This window comes from Pogona vitticeps, chromosome 9 (assembly GCF_051106095.1).
Source record: "Pogona vitticeps strain Pit_001003342236 chromosome 9, PviZW2.1, whole genome shotgun sequence".
In the NCBI taxonomy this organism is placed as follows: Eukaryota; Metazoa; Chordata; class Lepidosauria; order Squamata; family Agamidae; genus Pogona; species Pogona vitticeps.
Genome location: NC_135791.1, coordinates 21,509,799 through 21,537,616, shown reverse-complemented (window position 1 = coordinate 21,537,616; position 27,818 = coordinate 21,509,799). Strand labels below are relative to the sequence as shown.

Genomic DNA, 27,818 nt, shown 5'->3' with positions numbered 1-27,818 from the left:
GTAGACCTAAGCATTCTTGGTCCCAGAGAGTTTGAGGGTTGTGTGGGTTTTCTCTGGGGGAGGGGGATCCACAGTATTGTGTCCATGGCTGACGGGACCTTCCCGGCTCCTACCCACACCCGCCATTGCAGGCTGTGATGAATCTTCTGTTGTTGCAGGAGGCCAAGAAAGCTGCCGAAGAAGCAAAGCAGATGGAGTTGCCCTCATCAAACAAGGTAAAAGGACCTCTTGATTTTAATCCAGAATCAGGATTCAGAACAGGGCTGGGGGGGGGGGGGAGGCTGAGGCCTGCCGGAGGGACTCCGGTCCTGATCAGTCTCCACCAACATGGGAACAGAGAGGGCAGAGTTTGAAAACATTATTTTTGGACTACAAACCCCAGGGGACCTACAAACCCCTATGGCCACTAGCAGCTTGGTGACTGACCAAGGATTCTGGAGAACAGGGTTCAAATCCCCACTCAGCCTCATGAAAACTGACCGGAGGAGTGGAATTGGGGATACTGCTCCTTAAATATCTCACTTACCTTGAAAACCCTGTTAGGATTGCTATAAGTCCGTTCGACCTGAGAGCAGGAACAGGAAGGACATCATCTAAGCTCTGTTATGGGATAGGATAGGAATGGTAGCTTGTAAACATCTGAAATGGTGCTCCACTGCCTAGATTTAAAATGTGCTTTGGTGACTGCTGGATAGCTCAGTGGTTTCGGCTGCTGGCTGAAGATCCAGAGGCTTGGAGTTCGATTCCCCTAGTGTGCCTCTTTGAGAGGGAATAGACTTGATGATCCAGGGGCTCCCTTCCAGTTCTGCCATTCTAAGATGATGATGATGATTGATTCATATGTCTTTCTGTATGTATCTGGATACTTCTGTATTTACCCACTGTGTGTACATAAATTGTGTGTATACACAAACCTACGTACAGTGGTGCCCCGCATAGCAATGATAATCCGTGCAGCAAAAATCACTGCAAAGCGACTTCGTCACTATGCGGTTTAAAAAAGCCCATAGGAATGCATCAAAACCCCTTCAATGTGTTCCTGTGGGCTTAAAACTCACCTTTAAGTGAAAATCCTCCATACAACGGCAATTTTCACTGCCCGGTAAGCAAGGAATCTGGGCAAAAACACAGCGGGCGGCCATTTTGTTTACCCGGCGGCCATTTTGGAACCGCCAATCAGCTGTTGGAAAATCATCGCTATGTGATGATCGGTATGCGAAACAGGGTACCGATCATTGCAAAGCGATTTTTTCCTATCTAAACCATCGCAATACGATCCCAAAAGTGATCACAAAAATTTGTCGCTATGCGGATTCGTCGTTAAACGGGGCGCCCATTAAGCGAGGCACCACTGTATATACACAGCATCTGGATCTGTCTCTGCATAGTTATCTCTTCCTGTGATTGTTATATAAATACAGTACGTATCTATAACATGGGGGACTCTGGGGGAACCGGAGGAGGTGCATGCATCCGACAGATTAGACTTTGCCCTTCACTGATCTACTCCACTGATATACAGTCAGGAGGACTCTGCTTGGGCATCAGCCATACAAAGCAAGTGGCATCAACAGCATCCATCTTGGGTGTCCTGTAAAGTGTCTCTGCTCGGATATCCACATGGAAGGGAAAGCACTCCACTTGACAAAGGGGTCCTTTCCGAAGATTCCATAGCATGGAAAGTGGGAGACCAGCCATGCGTGCCCAATGATGCCCCCGTGAGTGAGAATTTTATGTATGGCATGACTCCCAATAGTGATTGGGGTCTAGAACTGAGAGCTCCCCAGGGTGGTAGCCCCTAGAATAGAAAGCCCACCTCCGTAAAAGCACACTTCTGAATTGATACTTCAGCTGGGCAACTTTGACCTCACAGATGTTCATGTACTGTAGAAGTTTTCCTTTGCCAGTAGCTATGGGAGCGATGGACTACTAGGAATTGTAGATCAAAAGTCTCTGGATGCCCGCAGTTGCCCAGCCCTGATTATACCTAGCCATATTGTCCTTCCAGATACCCAGTGTGGTGTAGTGGATACAGTGAAAGATTAGGACTCAGAGGCCTGGGTTTGAATCCCCACTCAGCCATGGAAGCTCATTGGGGGTCTGGAACTGGTGTACCATTCCTTGAATATCTCGCTTACCTTGAGAACTTTATCAAGGTTGCTACTATAAGTGGGTTCCAACTTGGGGGCATAGAACCACAACATTGTGGCTTTTTCCCTGCAGAATCCGGTGGAGAGCCCGGAAGCAAAATCCATCATGTTTGACCTACGCAAACACCTGGAGGCATCGGGACACAGCGTGGATACCTGCCCGCACGTACGGGTGACCAGCAAGTCCTGCAAAGGCTATCTGGTCAAGATGGGTGGAAGGATCAAGACCTGGAAGAAGCGCTGGTTCACCTTTGATCGTCTGAAACGGGTCTTGGCCTACTACACAGGTGAGAAAGGGAGAGAGACCGCAGACTGAGCCTCTCCCCTGTAAAGGGCTTCCCACTTTCCACCGTCAGAAACTAACAAACTTCTTCACCAAGGAAAAAAGCACCTTGCTGTGTACTGCATGCCAAAATTCCCAAACGCCCCTTAAATGGGAGTATTGGGAGATCAGTGAATGCTATGTATTTATCTTCCTTGCACATTTATTTTACAGTACAGTGGTGCCTTGCTTAACGATTGCCCCCCATTACGACAAATCCACTTTACGATGATCTTTTTGTGATCGCAATTGCGATCGCAAAATGATGGTCTAAATGGGAGAATTTCGCTTAGCGGTGATCGGTTCCCTGCTTCGGGAACTGATTTTCGCTTTATGACGATCAAAAACAGCTGATCGCTGGGGTTTCAAAATGGCCACCAGGTGCTTAAAATGGTTCCCCGCTGTGCTTAGGGACAGATTCCTTGCTATACAGGCAGCGAAAATGGCCGCCGTATGGAGGATCTTCGCTGGATGGTGAGTTTTTACTCCACTGGATCGCATTGAACGGGTTTCAATGCATTTCAATGCGGTTTTTAATTTTGCTTTACGATGTTTTTGCTTAATGGCGATTTTCCTGGAATGGATTATCATTGTTAAGCGATGCACCACTGTATTTGCATATTTGCATCGGAGAGGGTGAGTTGAAAGAGATGCACGACTTTAAGAAAGAGGGTGGGGGATGTTGACTTTGGATTGCGGTGAGCTGAGGTTTCCCTTTAAAGATTTGCTACACTGGACTGGGAGGGGCCACTCACAGCCCTCCAAATGTGGATGGACTACAACTCCCATCAGCCGGACCACCACAGGCAACAATGAGGGCTAATGCAGTCCATCAGCATACGGAGGGCCTCTAGTTGCTTACAGGTGATGACTGTTGTTTCCAATGCATTTGCTTCTTGGGGTCTCCCTAAGAGCAGATGTTCAGCATGCCTAAACGCTCACTGGCATTTCCAGTTACAGCAGCTGGGGAAAGAGGGATCTAGAACCCCACCGATCTTGCCCTCGTGGATGAAAGCAAGACACTGCAAAGTTCTTTTTGTTGCAGGAAGGAGATGATTTCCTTCTGCTCTTGAAGAGAGCTCTTACATTGAGGATAACCATTTTCGCATCTCGTGTGCCATTGTGCAAAAACCACAATAGCTGGCTCCTTGGTGGTATGGATTTATAGGGTCAGGAGCCTCTGAACTGTGTGTCTGTGGCTTTACGGTCAAATCCATCAGGCACCCCTTCATTTCTGTGAACATTTTCCTTCTCACATGGAAAGACCACGAAGTTGGTGCAAAGGCACGTGGTAAAATCGAGGAGACCCTGGTGTCAGAAGTCCTGCAGGGCTCAAGAGTTCTTTATCAAGGCGTCTCGTCATGTCAAGATGGCTGGAACTAAGGAGAATGAAGAATTTATCCAAGACGTTTTCCGATCCCTAAGGAGAAAGACCACTGCATGAGACCCTGGCAATCTGCTGCCAGCTGGATCAGTTTGAGGCACTGTCTTACATTCTGTATGTTGGAAGTTATTAGGTTGGAATTAATGTGTAAAGGAGTAACAACACTATTGTGGATGGCCCCATAGAGGAGACCAAGCAGGAGATGTGTGTGGCCTTGCACAGGGTGCAGACCTGTGCAGTAAAGAAGTGTACGGATACCATCTTCTATTTTTCCTCACTCCTTTCAAGGTAAAGCAGGACCTCCCGTATTTGGGGGGATCGGTTCCAAGCTACCCCATGGATACTGAAAAATGCAGATTACAGCAAAGGCTATTTTAATAGTGAATTATATACATAGCATGGCCTCTGCCTCCCACTAGTGGCCAGTTCTAGCAACGTCATCTTTAGAAATACGTATTTCTAGGATTTTTAAACATATATATTTAAAATACAGTATTAAAAGAAAAGTGAATCAGTGGATACTGATCCTGCAGATATGGGGTCCTATTGGGCTTTATTCCTCTGAACCTTTTTTTTTCATTCCAGACAAAGAGGAGACTAAGCTTAAAGGTGTGATTTATTTCCAGGCCATAGAAGAGGTTTACTATGACCATCTCCGCAGTGCGTTCAAGGTAGGAAGTCATATAAAATCACTGTTTTACAATCATCTTGAGCAACAGATTGGGGCTAGGAGGCTGTCTGGATTTAGGGACTGTTTATCCCACATGGATAGGGGTCCAGCATCTTCAAGATCTTGTAAAGCCGCCCAGAGTAGACGTGGTCCAAATGAGCGGGATATAAATTTAATAAATAAATAAATAAACAAATTCTAGATGTTGTAAGTAGTGGCAGACAAAACCCATGCTCTGGGCAGGAACAAACGACATACCATCTTTGCAGTTAGAAGTTGAGAGCACCTTATCCCTTCAAAGAGGCGAGGATGATGATCCTTGTGGGTCTCTTCCAACAGTTCAAATCTATGCTTCTATGGTTGTATCATTATTTATCTTGTTTTTCCTTCTTCCTTCCTCCTTGTCAGAGCCCCAGTCCTAAGATGACGTTTTGTGTCAAGACCTACGACCGTCTTTTCTGCATGGTGGCGCCCAGCCCAGAGGCAATGCGCATCTGGATGGACGCTATTGTCACAGCAGCAGAGGAAAACGCTCGCTACTGAGAAGCATATGTTGCGATGGGCAACACAACTGTCAACTCTAGACTGTGGCCCTAGTGTGTCTCCCCAAAGGAGCACGTGTGGGTCACTTCTCACTCCTCCCCTGGGGTGGAGCCTGCCAGTAAGATAGCCAACGAGGAAGGCGACATTTATTTATGTTCGGTCAGAAGGTTGTGTGTCTCATTCCAAATTTAGAGAAGCAGGCTGGGATTTAAGGCGCAAAGAGGACTGATCCGTACATCCAGAGGTGCTCGCTGGGACTGCTCCTTGATCTCCTCCACTTGGAAAACCTGGGAGGATGTCTTGGCTGATGGGAGATTCTTGGCGTGAATTCAGGCCACTTGTGAAGAATATGACTTCAGTCCGAAGGAATTTAAAACCAGCTTCTCTGGAATCTTCGTTTCTTGGACAGTACTGCGTGCACCAAAGAAAGGCAGATGTTTGGGGATGACTTTGTATGAATCTTAAGGATAAGTTGTTAGTCAACGGCCATTGAGCACAGGATCCCTACTTGTAGGTTGTGAACCCCAAAAGGGCTGCAGAGTGTTTTCGGGGGGTGGGGGGTGTCTTAGTGGTCTTGACCGTAAAAAAAAACCCAACAACATGGCAGGGTGCAAGGCTTAGGTGAAACCAAACTGTGCTACTCTGGAGGAGAGGGCATAGGGCTCGAGCCTTATAAACCAACTTAAGGAAGAAAAGCCAGTGTTCCTCAAAAATGGACCGTCTGCCCCACTAACTCCGCCACCTTCTCATTCAACTCTTCCTTTCGTGTTTCCTTAAATGCTACCCAAGCCGATAAAGTCCGATACTTTGGGCTGTCATTAGAGAGGATCTGTTGGGGGCACCAGCTGTAGTTATTGTCTGGGTAGCATAAGGTGGTTCACTCTGGAGGGTGGGTCGTAGAACTACCCGCTACTGGAAAAGTCAGACCTGCAGTGATGGTCCTGAATGATAGACGTGCCAAATCTACCAATAAAAAAACAATGGGTGGGGAAGTGGAGGGCTTGCGGGGGGGGGGTGTTTCTCAGTGTTACTTGGCTGTTATAAAAGGAGGTCATGGCTGGGAAAAGGTTGGGAAACGCTGCCATAGAGTCTTGCCAGCTGAAAGAATTTGTGACATGAACAAGCCCGGCTAGATAACACTTGGTCATAGACCTGATTTCCAACTTGCCCATTGGCCGTAGTGCCTTGACATTCATTTTTTCCTAGATTATGAAATTCATTCTTAACATGGAACGACCAAGCTCCAGTAACCAGCATAGCAAGATACGTTAGTCATTCACAGCTCTGTTGCTAATGCCTGTTGGCCTTAAATCCATTAGTGTAAATCTCAGCAAGAAATGACCACAAGTTAAGAAGTTGGCAGAAGCGCATGAGTCCTGTGATTCAACATAAAAATTTTTAAAAACAGATTTTATGATTTTTTTTTTCCAAAGCGAAATGTGGTTTTTATTATTTTAGGAAGTTTACAAGCTGTCTTGAATGTTATCAGGGATGGGGACGTGAGTAGAGGGACTCGCTGTTAGGTTGAACTTCAGTTGCACTAAAACTCAACTTGTTCTCCCCCCCCAATGACGCAGATGCAACTTGTGAATCGGAACCCACCCAGTCCTCCCTTTTTTCTGGGGGGAAAACTTGTTTTTCATAGAGACTTGAGCTTGGAGATTGGGAATCCAGCCTTGGGACTTGAAACCTTGCTGAAAGATGTGAATGCTATTGAATGCGATCGTTGGTTCCCAACCTTGGGTCCCTGGATGGTTTTAGACCACGACTCCCAGAAATCCTGGCCAGCAGAGCTAGCAGTGAAGGCTTCTGGGAGTTGTAGTCCAAGAACATCTGGAGACCCAAGGTTAGGAGCCACTGTTTAGTGGATAAGTGGGTTATAAATGTAATAAATAAATGGTAGTAACTGCCTATGCTGACTTCTTAATTTGTGACACTCTGCTGCTGAAATTTATACTGATGGACAGGCTGGTGTAATTTTTCATTGGATTCCACTATAAGGTAAAGGTAAAGGTTCCCCTTGATGTTTAGTCCAGTCGTGTCCTACTCTAGGGCACGGTGCTCATCCCCATCTCCAAGCCACAGAGCCAGACAGTTTCCGTGGTCACGTGGCCAGCGCGACTAGACACGGAACACCGTGACCTTCCCACCATGGTGGTACTGATTTATCTACTCACATTTTTACATGCTTTCGAACTGCTAGGTTGGCAGGAGCTGGGATGACCGATGGGAGCTCAATCCGTCGCATGGATTCGATCTTACGACTGCTGGTCTTCCGACTTTGCAGCACAGAGGCTTCAGTGGTTTAGCCCGCAGCGCCACCACGTCCACCCTATAGGTTCATATATTTATTGTGTGTTTCGGTTCTTTTTTAAATTTTATTTTGAATACCTGGGGACACTGTTTTAAAGGGTAACCATGTATAAAACTGTAGACTATTTATTGTATAAACCTTTTAAGTGAAGAGAGATTGGAGTGTCACCGAGTTTATTCCTGTTTAAAAGAAAATGTTTTAAATTCCTTTCCTGCTGGTAATCCTTCTCACTCCAAACATGGAATTGTGAACGCTGACCAAACTTTCTAGGCTGACCCACAACCGTGCCCTTCTGTCTCTCTAGGGTGAATGTAACGCATTTAAGTTGTCCCTCCTCCTTCCAACTCTGCATGCTAACTTGCGGTTGACTCATGTTTTTCTACAGCTGCTTGGAACCACACCAGATGCTGACGGGAATCCGTGGTGGGGCCCACAAAGTTTAATTTCTGGTTGTTCCCAGGGCAACACACTTCCGTCTAGCATAATCATCATGGATCAGCATTCTGGAGATCCTATCAAGGCACTCACTTCAGGAGAGACTCTTGCTTATTGCTGACCGGTAGATCTCTGCCCTGTTTTCCATCCTCCTACTTATTATATCATTGATATAAGGTTCTATTTATAGCCTGTCCTTCCCTTAAGAACCACTGGGTGGCATGGAAGGTCCCTTGTAGCCGTTCCTCCCTCACCACAACCCACCGAACCACACTAGACTTAGAAAGGATCATGTCTGACCTCATCATCATCATTTTAGAACTGCACACCACAAAGGGACCCAATGGATCATCGGGTTTAGCCCCAGTCATGGAGGCCCAGTGGGGACTGGAGACCTCAACCACTGAGCTATCTGGCAGTTCTCATCTCATTGGAAAGGGTTGTTTTACTGGGAGTGATCTCCCTTAAAGTCACCTTTCCATCCATGCAGGAATCACTCCAGCACAGCCCCACAAAAGACTAGCTTGGCCACAGGATCAAAAAGGTCCGGCTAGGGCATAAATAGTCTCAATGAGGGTGAAAGAGGAGAGTGCAAAAAACGGTCTGAAGCTCGACATCAAAAAAACTTAAGATCATTACCACATGGTCCCATCACCTCCTTGAAAAGAGAAGGGGAAGATATGGAGGCAGTGACAGATTTTACCTTCTTGGGCTCCATGATCACTGCAGATGGTGACAGCAGCCACGAAATTAAAAGACGCCTGCTTCTTGGGAGGAAAGCGATGAGAAACCTTGACAGCATCTTAAAAAGCAGAGACATCACCTTGCCAATGAAAGTCCGCATAGTCAAAGCTATGGTTTTCCCAGTAGCGATGTATGGAAGTGAGAGCTGGACCATTAAGAAGGCTGACTGCCGAAGAATTGATGCTTTTGAATTGTGGTGCTGGAGGAGATTCTTGAGAGTCTCCTGGACTGCAAGGAGAACAAACCCATCCATTCTGAAGGAAATCAACCCTGAGTGCTCACTGGAAGGACAGATCCTGAAGCTGAGGCTCCAGTACTTTGGCCATCTCATGAGAAGAGAAGACTCCCTGGAAAAGACCCTGATGTTGGGAAAGTGTGAAGGCAAGAGGAGAAGAGGATGACAGAGGACAAGGTGGCTGGACAGTGTCATCAAAGCGACCAACATGAATTTGACCCAACTCCGGGAGGCCGTGGAAGACAGGAGGGCCTGGCATGCTCTGATCCACGGGGTCACGAAGAGTTGGACATGACTAAACAACCACAAAAGTGGTTTGCAATCTCCTGTATGTTGTGTGGTCACTGGGAAATAGCTCACACTGGACTGTGGCATAAGTGGTCCAAAAATATGAGCTGTTTCCCCGATTGATTGCACCATCTTCTTGTTGTTATGTATGTGCTGTCAGGTCACCTCTGATTTATGGCAACCCGATGTATGAGCGATCTCCAGACAAGCTTATGGCTTTGGGAGTCAGTCCATCTCGTATCTGATCTTCCTCTTTTCCTGCTGCCTTCCTCCTTTCCCAGCCTTATTGTCTTTTCCAGAGAATCCTGCCTTCTCATAATGTTCCCAAACTTCGGCTTCAACATTTTTGCCTCCAGAGACAGTTCAGCCTGGATTTGACCTAGGACCACTTCTTCAACTTTCTGGCTGTCGAAGTTATCCACGAAGCTCTCCTCCAGCACGACATTTCAAACCAACCAATCCCCCCCGTCAGCTTTGTTAACTGTCCAGCTTTCACACACATACATGGTGATGGAAATACAAGTGTGTGGCTGAGCTTGGTCTTGGTTTCCAGAGACATATTCTTGCACCTTAAGAGAGGTGAATTGGTCCAAAGTTTCCAGGTATGTTTTACAACTTGAGTAAGGATTTGAAACAGAGCCTTACTAGTCTTCATATACTGTATTTTTCGCGCCATAAGACGCACCTTTCCATAAGACGCACCAATTTTTTAGGAGAAGAAAACAGGAAAATATAATCTGTTTTCTTCGCTCCATAAGACGCACAGACTTCCCACCCCCGTGTTTTGTGGGGAAAAAGTACGTCTTATGGTGCGAAAAATACGGTAACTCTCTAGCCATCACGAGCTTGCTCATATTTTCTTCTACCTGTTGACAGGGGGATTCTGGAAGTTGTAGTCCAAAAATACGACATTTCCAGTCTCGGACGCAGAGCTCTACCCAATGTCCAAATCACCCTTCCTCAGCAACTCTGTAAGACTCTGTGAGATTTTTGAGCAGTGAAACTGGAACCAGGTTTATGTCTCCCTCCCTTTCTGTTACTTTTCTATTCCCAGTAGCTTCCCGCATAATATTTTCTCCTCTGATTTCCTTTGCTTATTAACCCTTTCCCCCCTAATTCTGGGGGTAATGGTGGCAGTCAAAACATATTTCAATGAAACTTCCAAATTTTTCCTCAGCATGCAACTGCACCCTACCGTCTCCTTTTATTTATTTACAAAAAAACATTTTGTTACCTCGCCTTTCTCCTTAAAAAGGACCCAAGGCAGCTTACATCATTATAAGACAACATTTCAAAGCTGAAAACAGTAAGTTTACAAATATTTTCAAAGAAATAAACATATATCAACGACAGTAAATAAAATCATTATTAAAATATATTTAAAAGCAACAAGGCACAACAATTTTTTTTTTAAAAAATCCTCTCCTTTCTCTTTTCTTTCTGTTTAAAAAACAATCATGTATCTTTTATAATCTAAGAACTGCCGAGCTGGAAGGGATCTTATGGATCATCAAGTTCAGCCCTTGTCAAGGGAGCCCAGTCAGGAATCGAACTCACAACCTCTGTGGAAACCATCATGGAGCTATCTGGCAGTTCATTATTGATCCCTCTTTTTTCAAACCACACATTAAGAGCTATTTGTAAAGGAACAACAACAACAAATATAACATTCATCTGATAGGAATTTTCTTTCACTTCTTTAAAATAATGATTTATAAACATCTGTAACAGAACACAGATTTGTCCTCTTCTAATGGGCCAGAATTTTGCTTCTATTCATTTTTCATTAGAATTTACCAAAATCTGAATGTGCGAAAAAGCAAACCAGACAGAGCTATCTGTTTCTAGCTATAGTCTACTAGGAGAGCGACTGTACACCTCTCACCACAGAAGTGATCAGTTTTCGAGGCAACCTATATAATATGCTTAGTGTGTACCTCAAAATAGTGCTCCCTCAAGAGATGAAAAGCATCTGATTGGTCAATGGAAAGGAAACAAGGGCTTACTTTCGAAGTCTAATTCCTGAAGCATGCATGTTCTCTGATTATGCTGCTTGAAGAAAAATATGTTAATCAGAGGGAATAAGAGTGTGCGTGTGGTTATTAGAGTTTTACACTAGGACTGGGAAGATTTGAGTTCGAATCCTCACTCAAACCATGAAAGTTAACAAGTAACCTTGGAACTATCAGCCTCTCAGCTTAGTATACTTCACTGGTTTGCTGTGAGGATAAAATGGCTATGGGGGACCTTCTACATTGTCTTAAGATTCATATAGGAAGTGGACAATACAAAAAGAATTCAAAGTGATAGTCTGATTTTTTTCATCTTAAGGAAAACCCATCCATACTTTTCCATTTCTCTTATTTCTGGTGTGGTTGTTTCTCTCGAGCAACCCATTGTTTTGGGACTTGAGATACCGCCAGTCATGAGGAAACAGAAACTAAGCTGCCTGCAATCATGAGTAAAGTCTGTGGTCTCCTTTCAGGCTGCAAAACTGGATGAATAACTTGTTTTGAATGACTGGAAACACTGAGAAAAAGCCATCGCTTAATCCTAGCGGAGAGGTGTGTCTCTTCTGTGGAACACTGAACAATGGTTGCATGAAGAGGCTCGTTTTATGACTGTAATTTTATTTAATGCATTTTATTTTGCAACCATCTTAATTAGATTTAGGATAAGAATAAGAACAAGAAACCCTTCAAAGCAACGGACCTTCACATTTACTTATAGCTGTGCCATGTAAGACTATGAAAAAAATTGCAGAAAACAGATGTTCACCAAACAAGGTGTCAGATAAAAGTCTTGAAGAAGAGGGTGCCAACTGGAAGAGCTTCCGATCTGGTTTCAGGCCACATGTCTGGGGCACCTCCCATATTTATAGGCAGCATATTAGCACTGCACATGCAGTAGCCAGGATCATCAGCAACTGAATAGGCCTTGTAATGCAGTGGTCCCCAACCTTGGACCTCCAGATGTTCTTAGACTACAACTCCCAGCAGCCTTCACCACCACCTCTGCTGGTCAGGATTTCTGGGAGTTGAAGTTCAAGAACATCTGGAGGCCCGAGGTTGGGGACCACTGTTGTAAGGCATGCCAAAGCTAAAATCAAGACCTTGCCCCTCCATTAGGCAGGAGGAGAGAATTATTTCAAATGACAGCTGTTGAGGACACCAGTTTTATCTCCTCTTCATTATTCCTCTTGAAAAGCTCCCTTCTGTTCTTCTTCAAACTGATCTGACCCCATCAGGCCCAGTAAAGGACTCAATCTCAATATCCATGTTGAAGTATATTTCAAGTAGAAGTGTGGATATTTGTGTTTCTGGACTGTTACTCCATGCTGCCTGGGGAATTCTGAGTGCAGCAGTCCAAAAACTGCCATACATGGGTCTATTCAATTGTCTATCCAAGTGGCTTCTGTCCATGATATTAGATTAGGCATTCTTCAGTCTTGAGAGACTATGGTAATGTGCTCTGAATAGAGGTCTTGGAACAACGTCTAGTGTGGCTGAAAAGGCCAATTCGAGAGTGACCATCCCTTCCAAACTGATGACAAATACAATCTGTCTCCTCTCCAGCTCCCTGATTTTGCTGCTTTCGGGACTGCCTCTTTGCCTCAGCCTGCTGGACAAGGGTCTCTTCAAATTGGGAGAGGCCGTGATGCAACGCCTGCCTCCAGGCTGAACACTCAGATGTCAGGGTTTCCCATCTGTTGAGGTCCATTCCTAAGGCCTTCAGATCCTGCTTGAAGATCTCCATGTATCGCAGCTGTGGTCTCCCTCTGGGGTGCTTTCCCTGCACTAATTCTCCATACAGGAGATCTTTTGGAATCCAACCATCAGCCATTCTCACGACATGCCTGAGCCAACGTCAACGTCGCTGTTTCAGCAATGCATACATGCTAAAAATGTCCATGATATAGAACAGAACCATCTCCTTTGGCCCAGACAACCAAATCATCATTAGTGTTGCTTGCACATTTTATTTTCCTTTCCTTTTGCTTTTTCACACCAGTTCCAAGAATCCCATAAGCAATGGCTGCATAAGCTATGAAATTCTGTCATCTGTATTCCGGAAAATAACTGTTTCCCATCTCCAAGCTGTGTCTTCTCAGCAAATATTATTAGAAGGCTAGGTAGCAAGCCATGTACTGTATTAGCTAAAATTGCAGAGAGTCCACATGAGCCCAGGAAAGCTAAGCATTTACCTTCAATCCAGGATAGTCCAAGGGCTGAAAGCCAAGGGTCCCCTTCACAGCATGATCAAGAGACAGATGAAAATGATTGTGCTGAATTTGCCATTAAAGAGGGTGGAGGAGATCAAAATGTCCAGCATTTATACAGTACAGTAATTGCATAATAGCATCACTGTGGAAATGGGCTATATTTTTGAAGGGAACATCCATCAAAATGTAGAGAATGAGTTTAAGGGTGTGTGTGTGTTTAAGGGTGTGTGTGTGTGTGTGTGTGTGTGTGAGAGAGAGAGAGAGAGAGAGAGAGAGAGAGAGGGAAAATTTTGGTATATATTATGAAGCCACCTCTGGTATCTCATCGTCTTAAGTCACTGGTTCTCAACCTTGGGTAACCCAGGCATTCTTGGACTGCATTTCCCAGAAGCCTTCACTTTCTGGCCATGGTTTCTGGGAGTTGCAGTCCAAGAACACCTGAGTTACCCAAGATTAGGTACTACCGGTCTAAGTCAAAGGCAACCAAATCCAGATAGTTTTGTCCCTGAACTATTCCATACTTCCGAGAAATGAGAAAAATACAACATTGTGTTGATATTTGCCATTTTTGGTTTTGTGTCTCTGAGACACTGAACTCCATAAACTATTTTCTTCATGTCTTTATTCCATTTTCAGAGTTAATCTTGTGATCACTCCACATAACTTTTCAGGCTGAATGGGAAGACATATCACTTCCATTTCTTCTCCTTACAATGACGTCCTTCCAAAACGTCAAGAAAAAAAAACACCACCCTATATTTTAATCCCACCTAAACTGTGGGAGACCGGGGAGAAATAGATAGCCCAAAATCTCATGAGTAAACAAAATAATGATTGAACAGACTGTTTTAGAGCCCACTACATGTGTTTCTCACAATCCAGCAACAAGAGTTTATGGAGTTTGTTCAGATCACCTGATCAATCTCCATAGATTTAGGCAATTCCAGCCCATCCGTTGAAGAAGCAGCTTCCTTTCTGAACTTGGTGGGCTTTCTAGAATAGTACCCACTTTCTTCGAGCAGAACTTTCCTGAATGCCCCCGTCAAGTTGAGGCGCCCTATCTTCTTACGGAAATCCAGTCCCATGAAGAAGTAAAGGATGGGATTGGCACAGCTGTTGAGGTAGGCCAGGGAGGAACTGAGAGGAAGCCCAACAGAAACGGCTTTGTTCTTCACTCCTGCCAATTTGAGGAGGAGGAAGAGGTGGTACGGTGCCCAGCAGAGGAAGAATGTGATCACGATGGCCAGTATGACCTTGAAGGGCCTCTTGGAGCGCAAGGTGGCTTGCCGTCTGGTCAACTTCAGGGCGATGACCCCGTAGCAGATCACAATGATGGTGAATGGAGCCAAGAAGCCACAGATGAACCTCAGCAGGTACAAGGCAAGCTGGGCCACCTTGTCGTCGCCCAGCGAGAGAGAGCACTTGGTCCGGTTGTCCTTCTCAATTGCTGTGGTACGATAGACGTAGAACGGGAGGCTGGTGGCCGTAGCTGCAGACCAGGCCCCAACGGCAGCCATCCAGGCTAAGCGGGGTCCTCGGCGTGTTTTGGACCAAACTGGAAAGGCTACAGAAGCTGCTCGGTCCAAACTGATATCAGCCAAGAGAAAGACGCTGCAGAACATGTTAAGGTATTTGAGGAAGCTGTTGGCTTTACAGAGGAAGGACCCAAAAGGCCATCCATCATATAGCGCGTTTTTTATCAGAGGCACGATACGGGTCACGGAGAACAGGAAGTCGGCCATGGCAAGGTGGAAGAACCAGACGCAGTTGACTGTGCGTGATGCCTGGCGGGCCGTGATCCAGATCACAATCCCGTTGCCGAAGGACCCGATGAGGAAAACCACGCTGTAGAAGAAGACCTGAATGATATCCATGATGTCGCTTACTTTGATTTCCATTTTAGAAGAGATCAACAAGGAGACGTTGGTAGGCCACACCGTGGTGATGTTAGCTTCCATGATGGAACCTGAGAAAGAAATAAGACATGAGATCGCTGTTCTCAGATTGAGAACCTTGCATTGTTGTTGTTTTGTTGTGGTGGCTGTTGTTTTGTTTTTCGTGTCTTATTGACTTACAGAGGCCCTAGCAAGACCCGAGGCAAGTGAGATATTTAAGGGGCGGTTTTACCAGTTCCACTCCCACTCCAGAGGGTTTCCATGGCCAAAGAGGAATTTGAACCCAGTTCTCCAGACTCACAGTCTGTCACTTGATCCACAACACCACACTGGGCACCTAGAATTGCAATTGCTTTCGTGGATATAGACAGAAAATAGCACACTATCTCATAGGTGCTAAAAAGATTACACTTCCCGTTCTCTCCTTCAAGAACTAGATAAGCAAAGATTTCCCTGAGATGGTCCAATAATGAATAATTCTCCCTGTCTTCAACCTGGATTGGTGATCCTTTGTTTATTTCCAAACTGTTCAGAATTTGGATTAGAGCCCATCCCTCGTAGTCATGAGCCCAACACCCAATAGTACCCTTTCATCCACCACTTCTGTATCCTTCCTGTTGGCTCTGGGGAGGGGGGGTAGCAAGTCAAGAAAGAAGAAGACCCAAGATACAAAAGTCCCAGGTTCTCTTCTGGACATTACCTTCCGAAGCAGGGAACCAATCTTCGCAAAGCGAAAAAAACCCATTTAGACCATCGTTTTGCGATTGCAATTGCGATCGCAAAAAGATCGTCGTAATGCGGTTTCATCATAATGTGGGGCAATCATAAAGCGAGGCACCACTGTAGTTAGATCAGTCTTTTCTGGGAGGATTTGCCTCTCAATGTGCTGAACACCAGCATCCCAAAGACCAGAGAAGGGAGGGGGGGGGAACAGATTTCCTCCCCTCATTTGCCTCCTTTGTCATGTCATGCCCACAGTCTCGCCATAAGCAGAGGTTTGTAAGATGAGTGGCCAATCCTTCCAGGGAGGACCCTGGTGGTTTTAAGGCTGACTTTGTATTCAAGACCAGCCCACACATTTTAAAGACTAATCTCTAAGGCAGGAGATAGGAATCCTCATGATGACACATGAAGCAGATAAAAGCTAAACAATGGTAGATTTCTGGGAGCCTAAAATATAAACCCAAAGAGGAAGCTTTCCGTCGCATCTCTGCGTGATCTGCTGGTTTGAGCCTGCCTTGATTACCGTCTTGAAGCTACATTACTCTTCTGCCCTGATTCAGAGTTGGCTGTAGTTGATGGCATTCAGTCATTTTCTCTGCACAGAAGCCCCCAAATTATCTTTGATTTGAGGCTTCCTCTTGGCAAGTCTGCATGAGATACTATTCTGGGTCGCCTCCTTTTACTCAGGAAGCTTAACCGGAGATACACCTCACAGAGGAAAGATGGGCTTTCTGAACTGGGCTTTCTAAAGGGAACAATGGTGTGGGGTTTTGTGGAGACCATGCCCTAGCAAAGAAGGCTGAAGGATCTAGGTATGGTTGAGCGGAAGAAGTCAAGACCGTAGGACAGTCTGGTAGAAGTCTTAAATTCAGTTATTGGAAGCAACGTTCCCTGGAGATACAGCTAACTGGTTTTCCGTTCGTGAAACAAGGGTTCTAGGATACAAGCAAGGGAATTTCAACAAACATAAAGAATGTTTTTGGCATATAAAAAGGTAAAGGTTCCCCTTGACATTTTTTAGTCCAGCCATGTCCAACTCTAGGGGGTGGTGCTCATCCCCGTTTTTCAAGCCGTAGAGCCAGCGCTTGTCCGAAGACAGTTTACGTTGTCACATGGCCAGTGTGACTAGGGAGCGCCATTTGACCTTCCCACCGAGGTGGTTCCTATTTATCTACTCGCATTTATTTATTTATATTTATTTATTTATTTATTGGACTTATATACTGCCCCATAGCGCTACAAGCACTCTCCGGGCGGTTTACAATTTTTAATTATACAGGCTACACATTAATAAAGGACTTTGCAAGAGCTGAGCCAGGCGATTGAGGACAGCACACTCCAGAGGTAATTCATTCATAAGGTCAGCATAAGCCTCAGGTAAATTCATGGCACATTAACAAAAAGAGCAACAGTAATAGTTTTGTGGCAATCAATCAATCAATCAATCAATCAATCAATCAATCAATCAATCAATCAATCAATCAATCAATCAAGGAAGGAAGGAAGGAAGGAAGGAAGGAAGGAAGGAAGGAAGGAAGGAAGGAAGGAAGGAAGGAAGGAAGGAAGGAAGGAAGGAAAAACCCAGGGAGAGCAAATTGAAAACCATCTATTGATGAACAAAATCCACTCTTAAAATATCCCTTAGAAATGACAATCCAATCTTTGCTTAAATGCCACATGCAAAAGAGATATCGCCATCTTGTTTGTGTTCCATTTTCAAACAGCTTATATGCCAAAAAGGGACGTGGTAGCGCTGTGGGCTAAACCGCAGAAGCCTGTGCTGCATGTTCAGAAGACCAGCAGTCGTAAGATCGAATCCATGCAATGGAGTGAGCTCCCATCGCTTTGTCCCAGCTCCTCGCCAACCTAGCAGTTCGAAAGCATGTAAATGCGAGTAGATAAATAGGAACCACCTCGGTGGGAAGGTCAAATGGCGCTCCCTAGTCACACTGGCCATGTGACAACGTAAACTGTCTTCGGACAAGCGCTGGCTCTACGGCTTGAAAAACGGGGATGAGCACCACCCCCTAGAGTTGGACATGGCTGGACTAAAAAATGTCAAGGGGAACCTTTACCTTTTTATATGCCAAAAACATTCTTTATGTTTGTTGAAATTCCCTTGCTTGTATCCTAGAACCCTTGTTTCACGAACGGAAAACCAGTTAGCTGTATCTCCAGGGAACGTTGCTTCCAATAACTGAATTTAAGACTTCTACCAGACTGTCCTACGGTCTTGACTTCTTCCGCTCAACCATACCTAGATCCTTCAGCCTTCTTTGCTAGGGCATGGTCTCCACAAAACCCCACACCATTGTTCCCTTTAGAAAGCCCAGTTCAGAAAGCCCATCTTTCCTCTGTGAGGTGTATCTCCGGTTAAGCTTCCTGAGTAAAAGGAGGCGACCCAGAATAGTATGCAGACTTGCCAAGAGGAAGCCTCAAATCAAAGATAATTTGGGGGCTTCTGTGCAGAGAAAATGACTGAATGCCATCAACTACAGCCAACTCTGAATCAGGGCAGAAGAGTAATGTAGCTTCAAGACGGTAATCAAGGCAGGCTCAAACCAGCAGATCACGCAGAGATGCGACGGAAAGCTTCCTCTTTGGGTTTATATTTTAGGCTCCCAGAAATCTACCATTGTTTAGCTTTTATCTGCTTCATGTGTCATCATGAGGATTCCTATCTCCTGCCTTAGAGATTAGTCTTTAAAATGTGTGGGCTAGGTTGGCGAGGAGCTGGGACAAAGCGATGGGAGCTCACTCCATTGCATGGATTCGATCTTACGACTGCTGGTCTTCTGAACATGCAGCACAGGCTTCTGCGGTTTAGCCCACAGCGCTACCACGTCCCTTTTTGGCATATAAGCTGTTTGAAAATGGAACACAAACAAGATGGCGATATCTCTTTTGCATGTGGCATTTAAGCAAAGATTGGATTGTCATTTCTAAGGGATATTTTAAGAGTGGATTTTGTTCATCAATAGATGGTTTTCAATTTGCTCTCCCTGGGTTTTTCCTTCCTTCCTTCCTTCCTTCCTTCCTTCCTTCCTTCCTTCCTTCCTTCCTTCCTTCCTTCCTTCCTTCCTTCCTTCCTTCCTTCCTTCCTTCCTTCCTTCCTTCCTTCCTTCCTTCCTTGATTGATTGATTGATTGATTGATTGATTGATTGATTGATTGCCACAAAACTATTACTGTTGCTCTTTTTGTTAATGTGCCATGAATTTACCTGAGGCTTATGCTGACCTTATGAATGAATTACCTCTGGAGTGTGCTGTCCTCAATCGCCTGGCTCAGCTCTTGCAAAGTCCTTTATTAATGTGTAGCCTGTATAATTAAAAATTGTAAACCGCCCGGAGAGTGCTTGTAGCGCTATGGGGCGGTATATAAGTCCAATAAATAAATAAATAAATAAATAAATAAATAAATAAATAAATAAATAAATAAATAAATATTAAGTCAATCCATTTCATCTTTGGTTTTTCCCTTTCCCTGCTAGCTCCAGCTTTTCCCAGTGTTATTCCCTTTTCCAGTGGCTGTTGTCCTGTCTTATTGATCCATCCTAGGATGACTGTTGCTGCTACCCATGCCAAAACTAAACCTTTCAGGGCATCAAAACACAAAGAGGTATTTATTTCTCTTTTCTCTCTACCACTCTCTTGCTCTGTTCTCAAAGTGCCTTCATTTTGAGGACAATGGGGAACATAAAGCTGCTGTCGCAAACTGTGTCTCTCCAGCAGAACCTGGAAAAATTTGGAGTACAAAACACTGAATGCTTCAGTTCGCCTGGCTAGTTTTCTATACACCCTGCTTTGCAACGTGATGGGCAGGAAGTGTTTGATGATGAAAACTGTGGAACATGGGTTTCTTTGTGGATAACTCACTGAGTTCCAATTTCCCTCTGAAGTTACACAAATGCTATTGGATACCCAGAGGAAAAATCACGACTTACTCTCAACTTTAGACAACACAATCAAAACACATGGGATGTAGCACGCCACCCCCACCAAAAAAAGACACAATTGCAAGTAATTAACACACACACACACACACACACACACACACACACACACACACACACACACACACACACACACACACACACAATATATGAAACAATACTGGGACAATCAGTTCCACAAAAGAAATCAAATCACATTTCCCTTCTTTTGCAAAAGATCTAGGAAAAGATTCAGAGGCAGATAGATCATCCTCAGGACCCTTCGGATAACAACACCCAAGGGGATGAAAGGTTCCGTAATTACCTGTCAGAAGAAGTGGCAGAAGTCAGGTCTCTTGTCCTTCACCCACGTCCTTTCCAAGGGAACTGACAGTTTACTGGGTTGGCTGTCCGCCTTCTCCGCTTGGCTGAGATTTTGGTCCTGAGCCAAAAATGAAGATTAGCTCCTGATGAAAAGAGGAACTTGGTGAGATGGTTATTTCATTTTTGTGTGGCAGACAGGAACAAGCAAGAGGCACCCGTGGGGGTTCAGGATCCTTCCCTAAAAGGATGGGATGTCCCCCCCCCCCCCGTTGTAAGCATTTATGAGGCACAAAGTTCTTTAAACTCAAGTTTCTGGAGAAAAGGTCCTTAATAAAAAATATCACAGTCTTGGAACAGGGTGCAATGACTCATGGGACCCAATGATTTCCCCAGATGCAAGTCTTCAGGAAAAAGTCCTTCTGGGAGTGAGACACTTTTTCTGTGCACAAGAAAATATATCTCCAAATGACACACGCGGGGCAGATCATGGGCAGGGCCAGGAATGCACGGCAGCCTACAAACCACTGGATTTCTGGGACAAGTAGAAGCAGAATCTTGCAGCTTGATTAAATTATTCAGATCGGACACTCTTGGCCTAATTGCTGTGATTCTGTGCAATTGATTTAAGTAGGTTGAGAGGCAAAGAGAGGTCAGTAAGCTTTCAAACCTGGCTGTGATGTCTGGGAATGAGGAGTTTGATTTCCTCCTCTGCCTTGTGGGGAAAGAGCTAACCTGGAGTGTCATTGGCAAAGAGCATGGTCTTGGAAAACACCCCCAAGAACAAGAGGAGAGAAAACAAATTTCTGAGTATACCTTGACAACCCTGGAAAGGATTGCCATAAATTGGAACTGACTTGGCAGCATGTAATTAGGACTAATCCAGAACTGATTACAGCAACGACACTCACAACTATGCTCAGCACAGTGAGTGCTGCATCCGCCTGTAATGGATTACACACCTTTCTCTTACCTTTGAGCAGAACTGGGCCAGTCTTGCAATTACAGTAGATCGTACTTGTGAGCCAGCGAGAAAGTCAGAGGGATGGAAATTTTGCTGCCTCCCAACATTTGATTATGGATCTTCTGTCCTGTTAGGGATATCCAGCAGGCACCTCACCAAATAGTACCACTTCTTCAGAAAACACAATGAAGAATTATAGAGGATGTCCAAACCATCCCTTACAGCAGTGGTTCCCAACATTAGGTCTCCAGATGTTCTTGGACTCAAACTCCCAGAAGCCTTTACTACTAGCTGCATTGGACAGGATATCTGGGAATTGTAGTCCAAGAACATCTAAGTACTCAAGGTTGGGAACCACTACACCTTTAGGGATGCCTGGATTCTTTTGTTGTTTAGTCGTTTATTTGTGTCTGACACTTCAATTACCCCATGGACCAGAGCACGCCAGGCCCTCCTGTTGTGATAAGAGGGAGAGAGAGAGATTATCTGTCACTGTGATTGATGGTGCAGGTAGGATGGTACAGATAGCAACAATACATCCACAACAAAAACATGCTGATCACCACAATCACTCTATCTCCTGAAAAGGACAAAAGTTGTTCCCACAGCTCTAAATACTCAACTATCCAATAAACAGCAACAGAGCATGGACTGAGTTCCTACTCCAGTCCTCTGAAGATGCCGGCCACAGAAACTGGCGAAACATCAGGAAGAACAACCTTGAGAACACGGCCAAAGAGCCCGAAAAACCCACAACAACCATCAGATCCCGGCTGTGAAAGCCTTCGAGAATAAATCACATTTATGATGCTGCGGGAGGGTGCTGAGTGTAGAAATTGAACACATGCATGCATGAATGAATACATCAGCCAGTTGGCTGTGCCCTCAGTATAATTTACACATCTGAAAACAAAACAATAAAGTCACAAGGAAAAAGACAAATGAGTTGAGCAACATCAAGATGTTAAAGTGCTATCTATCTATCTATCTATCTATCTATCTATCTATCTATCTATCTATCTATCTATCTATCTATCTATCTATCTATCTATCTATCTATCTATCTATCTATCAATCTATCTATCTATCTATCTATCTATCTATCTATCTATCTATCTATCTATCTATCTATCTATCTATCTATCTATCTATCTATCTATCTATCCATCCATCCATCTATCTATCTATCCATCCATCCATCCATCCATCCATCCATCCATCCATCCATCCATCCATCCATACCTCCCTCCCTCCCTCCCTCCCTCCCTCCCTCCCTCCATCTAAGCCTTCCATCTGACCAATGGTTACTCTAGGTAATGTACAACAATAAACAATATAAAACATATAATTCAACCAACAACAACAACAAAATTAATTTAATATCAGGTGGTGGCCGCAGGTGTTAAATGAATAGTCTGGAGTCTATAAGTGCTATAGCATTATAAGCTGAAAGGGCAGGAGACTGGTTGCGGGTGCTGTATAGGAAAGAGGGCATGAGACTGGGCTAGGCCTAATTCCGTATTCATGCCAAGCCCAAGCAGAGGGAGGACCAACATGCCAAGATCCCAGTCAAAACAACAACATGCTTCTTCGCTGAATCCCACACTCTGTGTTACTGATGGACTGCGGTTTATGAGCTACTTCCCCAAAAAAGAGGCTGCTTCAGGAAAGCTATTTTAAAACCCCTCCCCGTGTCATAATTTGTGCCCATGCAGTGAACTGCTTGTGGACTGCATGGTTTTCTCTGCGCTGATCATTCCTCCATGATCAGTGACCATTTCCCCCTGATGCACTCCCAGTAATGTGCTGAACAGCCTGTTGTGGTGGAGAATAATGGGACTGATGAAGTAACAGCCTGACCTAGAGCCAATGGTATGGAAGGAAAGAGACTTTGGGACTCGGTTGGTCTCTCCCTTGATATGTTCATGGCCTTGGTACCAGATACTGAAGCAGGCTGTGTCTGTTCTGGGTTGGAGCTAGAATAGGTGGCTGTTCCCGGTGGTTATAACAACATACCAGGCTTGAATTCTCTTGCCTGTGTCAACTGGTGTCAGAGTAATGGTTCAAATCAGAGCTTTGAATACTCACTAGCTGAGATGGCACCGCATTCATTCTTCATTGTGTGCCTTAAAGCGGATTCGTCGTAATGCGGGGCAATCGTCAAGTGAGGCACCACTGTATAAAGATCCCTAAGGAAATTAAGCAGATGGGATTCTGAAAATCAGGTACAAAGGAGGTATACAAGCTAGGAGTTGATCATACTTGCTGCCATGATGGGGAGATGTAGCTCTGTTTCAACAGTGGCTGTGGCGCCTAGGGAATTATGGGAGCTGTAGTCCAGAACCCACAAATCTGCACAACTTGACCAGTAATAATTTCTCAGTCTGTCCCTATACATGCAATTGCCACAGATAAATAAATGATAAGCAAATGTCTGCCCTCTTTGTGCAATGCATATGTGATTATTTAGTAGCAGCACCAGCAACAGCAGCAGCAGCAGTAGTAATGATGATGATGATAATGATAATGATGCACCGATATTTAACAGATACTTAAGTTTGTGGTTGAAACTTGTATCTGTTATATAATACCGGTCAATGTTTTTATAATTTGATTGACTATGCCTCGTATTTTTGAATAATACTGTAATGTGCTGCTAAGTCAATTGTGACTTAAGACAACCCTTCCCAAGCTTTTCCAGGTAGAGAATACTCAGAAGTGGTTGACCATCCCCTTCTTCTGGGGGTGCTCTAGAACTGTGCAGCTTGTCCAAGGCTACACAGGCTGGCTCTACTCAGAGAACGCATGGTGAGGAATAGAACTCCCAAACCCTGCAGTCCGATACCTAATTCACTGAGCTATCCAGCAGTATATTCTGCATTCTCTTTGACAGGGGACGGGCAAGATCCAGTCCAGTGGGTGACGTTGGACTAGAAGTCCCTTTAGTCCTATCCAGAAGAGCCAATGGTGAGGAATGAAAGGACATAAAAGTTCAACAACATCTGGAGGGCCTCACTTTGCCCACCATTATTCTAGATCAGTTCGTTCCAACCTTGGGTCCCCAGGGTATTCTTGGAGTACAAAACCCCAGAAGTCCTGGACAGCACAGCTAAGTGGTGAAGTTTTCTCGGAGTTTTAGTCTAAGAACATCTGGGAACCCAAGGTTGGGAACTATTGTTCAAGATGCTCATACTCTCCCAAAAAGGAGATGATTGTGTTTAATATGGAAAGAAGAAGTGTCCTTTCTACAAATAGTCAGCCCCTAATTCAGGATGTAAAGGCTGTCAATGAGGAGAAAGATACACTATGTCTGTGAATCATTCTTATTTCACAATATTCGTCTTGGCTCCCCAAATAGGTCTCAGTAGGACCAGACGAAGCCCAGAGAAATCCCTGGTGTGTAGGCTGAGCTCTAGCTGGTCTCTCCAAGGTCATTCCCAATAGGGTTTCCTATATTTCTAACCTCAGGTGGACAAGAAGGCTCCCTCCAGATGTTACTCAGCTGTTCATCTCTCCCAGCCCTACCCTGCACAGCCAAATATGAGAAAAGGTGGGAGTTTCAGTAGACCAACAACATCTGGAGCGTTGGGCGCTGTTTGTCTGCCTCTGCTCTCTCCCATCCCTAATACCTTATTGATATGGAAAACTTCGTTGATATGTTAGCAACAATTGAGAAGAAATGGAAAACATCCGCTCCTTTCCCCTATGCAGGCAAGGAGAAAGGAAGCTCCCCATTTCTTAATATCATCAAGTGGCTTCAGCAAAGGGACAGCTAGTCATTCATATTGGTTCGATTCCCAGGATGCTGGAACCAGGCCAAAGTGGGGTGATCCTATCTGCACCAAAACTAAAACAGAGCGAATAGCTCCTGACAGGGACCCAAAAAATGTGCAGGCAGACATCAGTCAGGGTGGGCTGGTTCGTGATGGCACATACTGCATCACGTGGTTGCTAGGAAACAGAGTGAACCAGCTCATCCCCAGCCTGGCCCAACTTGAAGGACATCTGCCAGGGTGGTCACCCCTGTGGCTGTATCCCCAACAATCTCTGTGCATTGACAGAGAAACTGGACCACAAAGAGTTCCTGCCCGCTCAGGAGAACAACCACCACATCTTTCTACCTCATCCTGAGGTTCTAATAAGTTTCCAGGTGAAGAAACAGGAAGCTTGGTTGTGTCATCTCAGCATGTGAAACCTCTGTGGTCGAGGAAACAGCCCTCATCCCGCTTCCCCTTTCATGTCCTGACCCTAGAAGTCTTCTGCTTCCTTATCTTGAAAGGGACATCATGGCCTTTACACAACATCCAGCCTGACCCAAAAGAGAAAGGCGGCCATGTAGTCCTTTCTGTCAATGAGAGGGGAAAAAATGTGCTGATGACCTGAGAGATAAGAGGTCAACTGTGGATTCTGTTCAGACCAACACTGTTGAGTGCAGTGGCATAAATAGGAGCCATGAAATATTGCTTATTAACAAGTCACAGCTTTTATTCCTGACCACACATCAATTATGGGACTTGACATGTGGTGAGGAATAAAAGTACTGATTCCAGAGTTCACAGCACTTCCCTCCTATAATTTACACCTTTGCACTTAAGCTGGCATAAATAGCCAATTGAAAGCAGCAATGCCTTCCAAGAGATTGACGGGGGATATGGTGTCCATCCAGGGCTTCTCAGTTCAAGTGAAGGATGAGAAGAAGGGACATCAGGCAACTTGAAAGCACCCACATATACAAGGAGCACCTGGATAGCAGGTTCTGTAGGCTCACATGTTGCCTAATAAGAGCCTTCCTCAATTGGGCGAGAAGCATCAAAGCTTGGCTTAAATTAGAAACACTGCTTCTAATTTTGCATTTGTATTGTGGGTCCCCAATGTGGTCTGGTGGAGAGAGCAATGGACTAGGACTCTAGAGACCTGGGTTTGATTCCCTGCCTCGGTTGTGGAGACTCACTCGGGTTGGGGAATGGGTAACACCTTAAATACCTCACCTACCTTAAATACCCTATTAGGGTCACTGCAAGTCAGTTCTGCATGGATGACACAGAACAACAGCCTATATCAATGAGCACATGCAAGATCAGTGTGTTGTCTTCTGTCCTTGTTTTTGTTGATAGCCCCCTAACTGAAATTCACCAAGGGGGATGGATTTCACATGATTGTCAAGTGTGGCTGGAGGCTGACTAATCACCAACCACATAGCCAGTCCAAAGGCATTGCTATATATAGGAGAAGCATTTTGAGACCCACGTGTCATTTATTTGCATGCCCTCTTCCCCTCTTCACCCTCCAACCCTTAGTTTCTCCTTTTGTCTCTCTTTCCAAATTCCTCTCCTTCATCCTTGGGGCCACAAAGCAGGGTCATCATTAATACCAGACTATGGCTCTCCTAAATCTAAAGAAAAAACAACCACGAGTCATAAAAGCTAAAGAAAAGGCAAGTGGAACAGTATTAGCAACTGCTAGGATAATTATCAAGATGGATGGATAGCTCGGTGGTTTATGTTTCTGGCTGTGGAGCCAGAGGTTCAGAGTTCGATTCCCCCACTTGGACCTCCTGGGAGAAAAGCCACCCTGGGTAGCCTTGGGCAAGCTGCACTGTCCGTGAGCATCCAGAGAAGAAAGAAATTGGAAACCACTTCTGTGTATTCTCTACCTGGAAGACCTTGAAAAGGGTTGCCATAAGCTGACTGGATCGCTCAGGTATCTAGCTGCAGAGCCAGAGGTTGGGAGGTCAATTTCGTGCCTGTGCATTGCATCTCAGAAGAGCCAGCCTGGGTGGCCTTGGGCAAGCTGCATAGTCCTAGGACATGCCCAGAAGAAGGGAATGGAAAGCCATTTCTTGGTACTCTCTGCCTAGAAAACCCTGAAATGGGTCATGGTGAGTCAAAATCGACTTGACAGCAGATGATGGTGATGTTTATCATAGTAAAAAGCCAGTGTTGGGTAGGGATTAAAGTGTTAAAATCAGACATTGAAAGACTTGAGCCTTGGTTGCAAAACTTATTTGAGAACCCTCGATATGTCTTAAGTCTTATCTCCAGGCAGCATTCGGAGTGGGCTGGACTAGGCTAAATATGGTTGCTGCGGGGGGGATCTCATCTGTCATGCAGAGCGATTGTCACATCCAAATGGCCCATCGACCCCAAGCAACCCTATTTGGTCTGTAGCAGCCCACTGTCGTTAAATAAGTGTTTGGTTTCCCATTTCCTTTCCACCAGCCTTTTAGCTCTTTAAGGTGATGCAACAAATATTTGCTGGCCTAAAACACACTTATATATAATTCCAGCTCTCTCCCCCCCCCCCCCCAATTCCTTGGCCTCTCTGTGAAGCGGAGAAAGTGCTTAATTTGTGAGTGTCAGGAAGTGACTCTCCTCTTAAGCTGTTTCACCATATCGGCAAATTAGAGGAAGGTTCTCTGTTGGTCCATTTCCAGGGGGTCATGCGCTCTGGGAGCAAACCACACTGGAGTGATCTTACTGGTCCCTTAAAAATAGAAACCACCGAAAGGGCCAGAAAAGTGAGGGTAGGAACACATTGGTTTGCTCCAGCCATGATATCAATGATACCATCCCTGCAGTGGGCCAAACTGTAGGCCAGACACCCATCTGATTGTCCCCTCCACTAATCTCTCAGCTTGCCCTAGCACATAGTTTTCCATAATGCCATTTCTACATT

General features: G+C 45.0%; 2 protein-coding genes across 4 annotated transcripts in view; one reads left to right on the top strand and one right to left on the bottom strand.

Moving 5' to 3' along the window:
* The window catches only part of PHLDB3 (pleckstrin homology like domain family B member 3), a 38,934-nt gene extending 31,395 nt beyond the window's left edge, over window positions 1-7,539 (top strand). For all 3 annotated transcript variants that reach the window (XM_020812808.3, XM_020812807.3, XM_020812811.3), the window contains 4 exons: window positions 159-215; window positions 2,224-2,437; window positions 4,442-4,527; window positions 4,935-7,539. In XM_020812808.3, the coding sequence (XP_020668467.3) occupies window positions 159-215; window positions 2,224-2,437; window positions 4,442-4,527; window positions 4,935-5,069 (492 nt within the window). In that variant the 3' untranslated portion in view covers window positions 5,070-7,539. The remainder of the gene's footprint in view (window positions 1-158; window positions 216-2,223; window positions 2,438-4,441; window positions 4,528-4,934) is intronic.
* Window positions 7,540-13,593: 6,054 nt separating this feature from the next.
* LOC110089622 (chemerin-like receptor 1) lies at window positions 13,594-20,520 on the bottom strand. Its single transcript, XM_020812804.3, has 2 exons — window positions 20,184-20,520; window positions 13,594-15,273 (listed from the first exon to the last, which is right to left on the bottom strand). Exon 2 carries the CDS (start codon window positions 15,263-15,265, stop codon window positions 14,213-14,215), a length of 1,053 nt encoding a protein of 350 aa, XP_020668463.3. The 5' UTR covers window positions 15,266-15,273; window positions 20,184-20,520; the 3' UTR covers window positions 13,594-14,212.
* Between the last annotated feature and the right edge of the window lie 7,298 nt (window positions 20,521-27,818).

Coding starts and splice junctions, on each gene's coding strand:
- LOC110089622 (XM_020812804.3), bottom strand. CDS start 15,265: ATGGAAGCTAACATCACCACGGTGTGGCCTACCAACGTCTCCTTGTTG.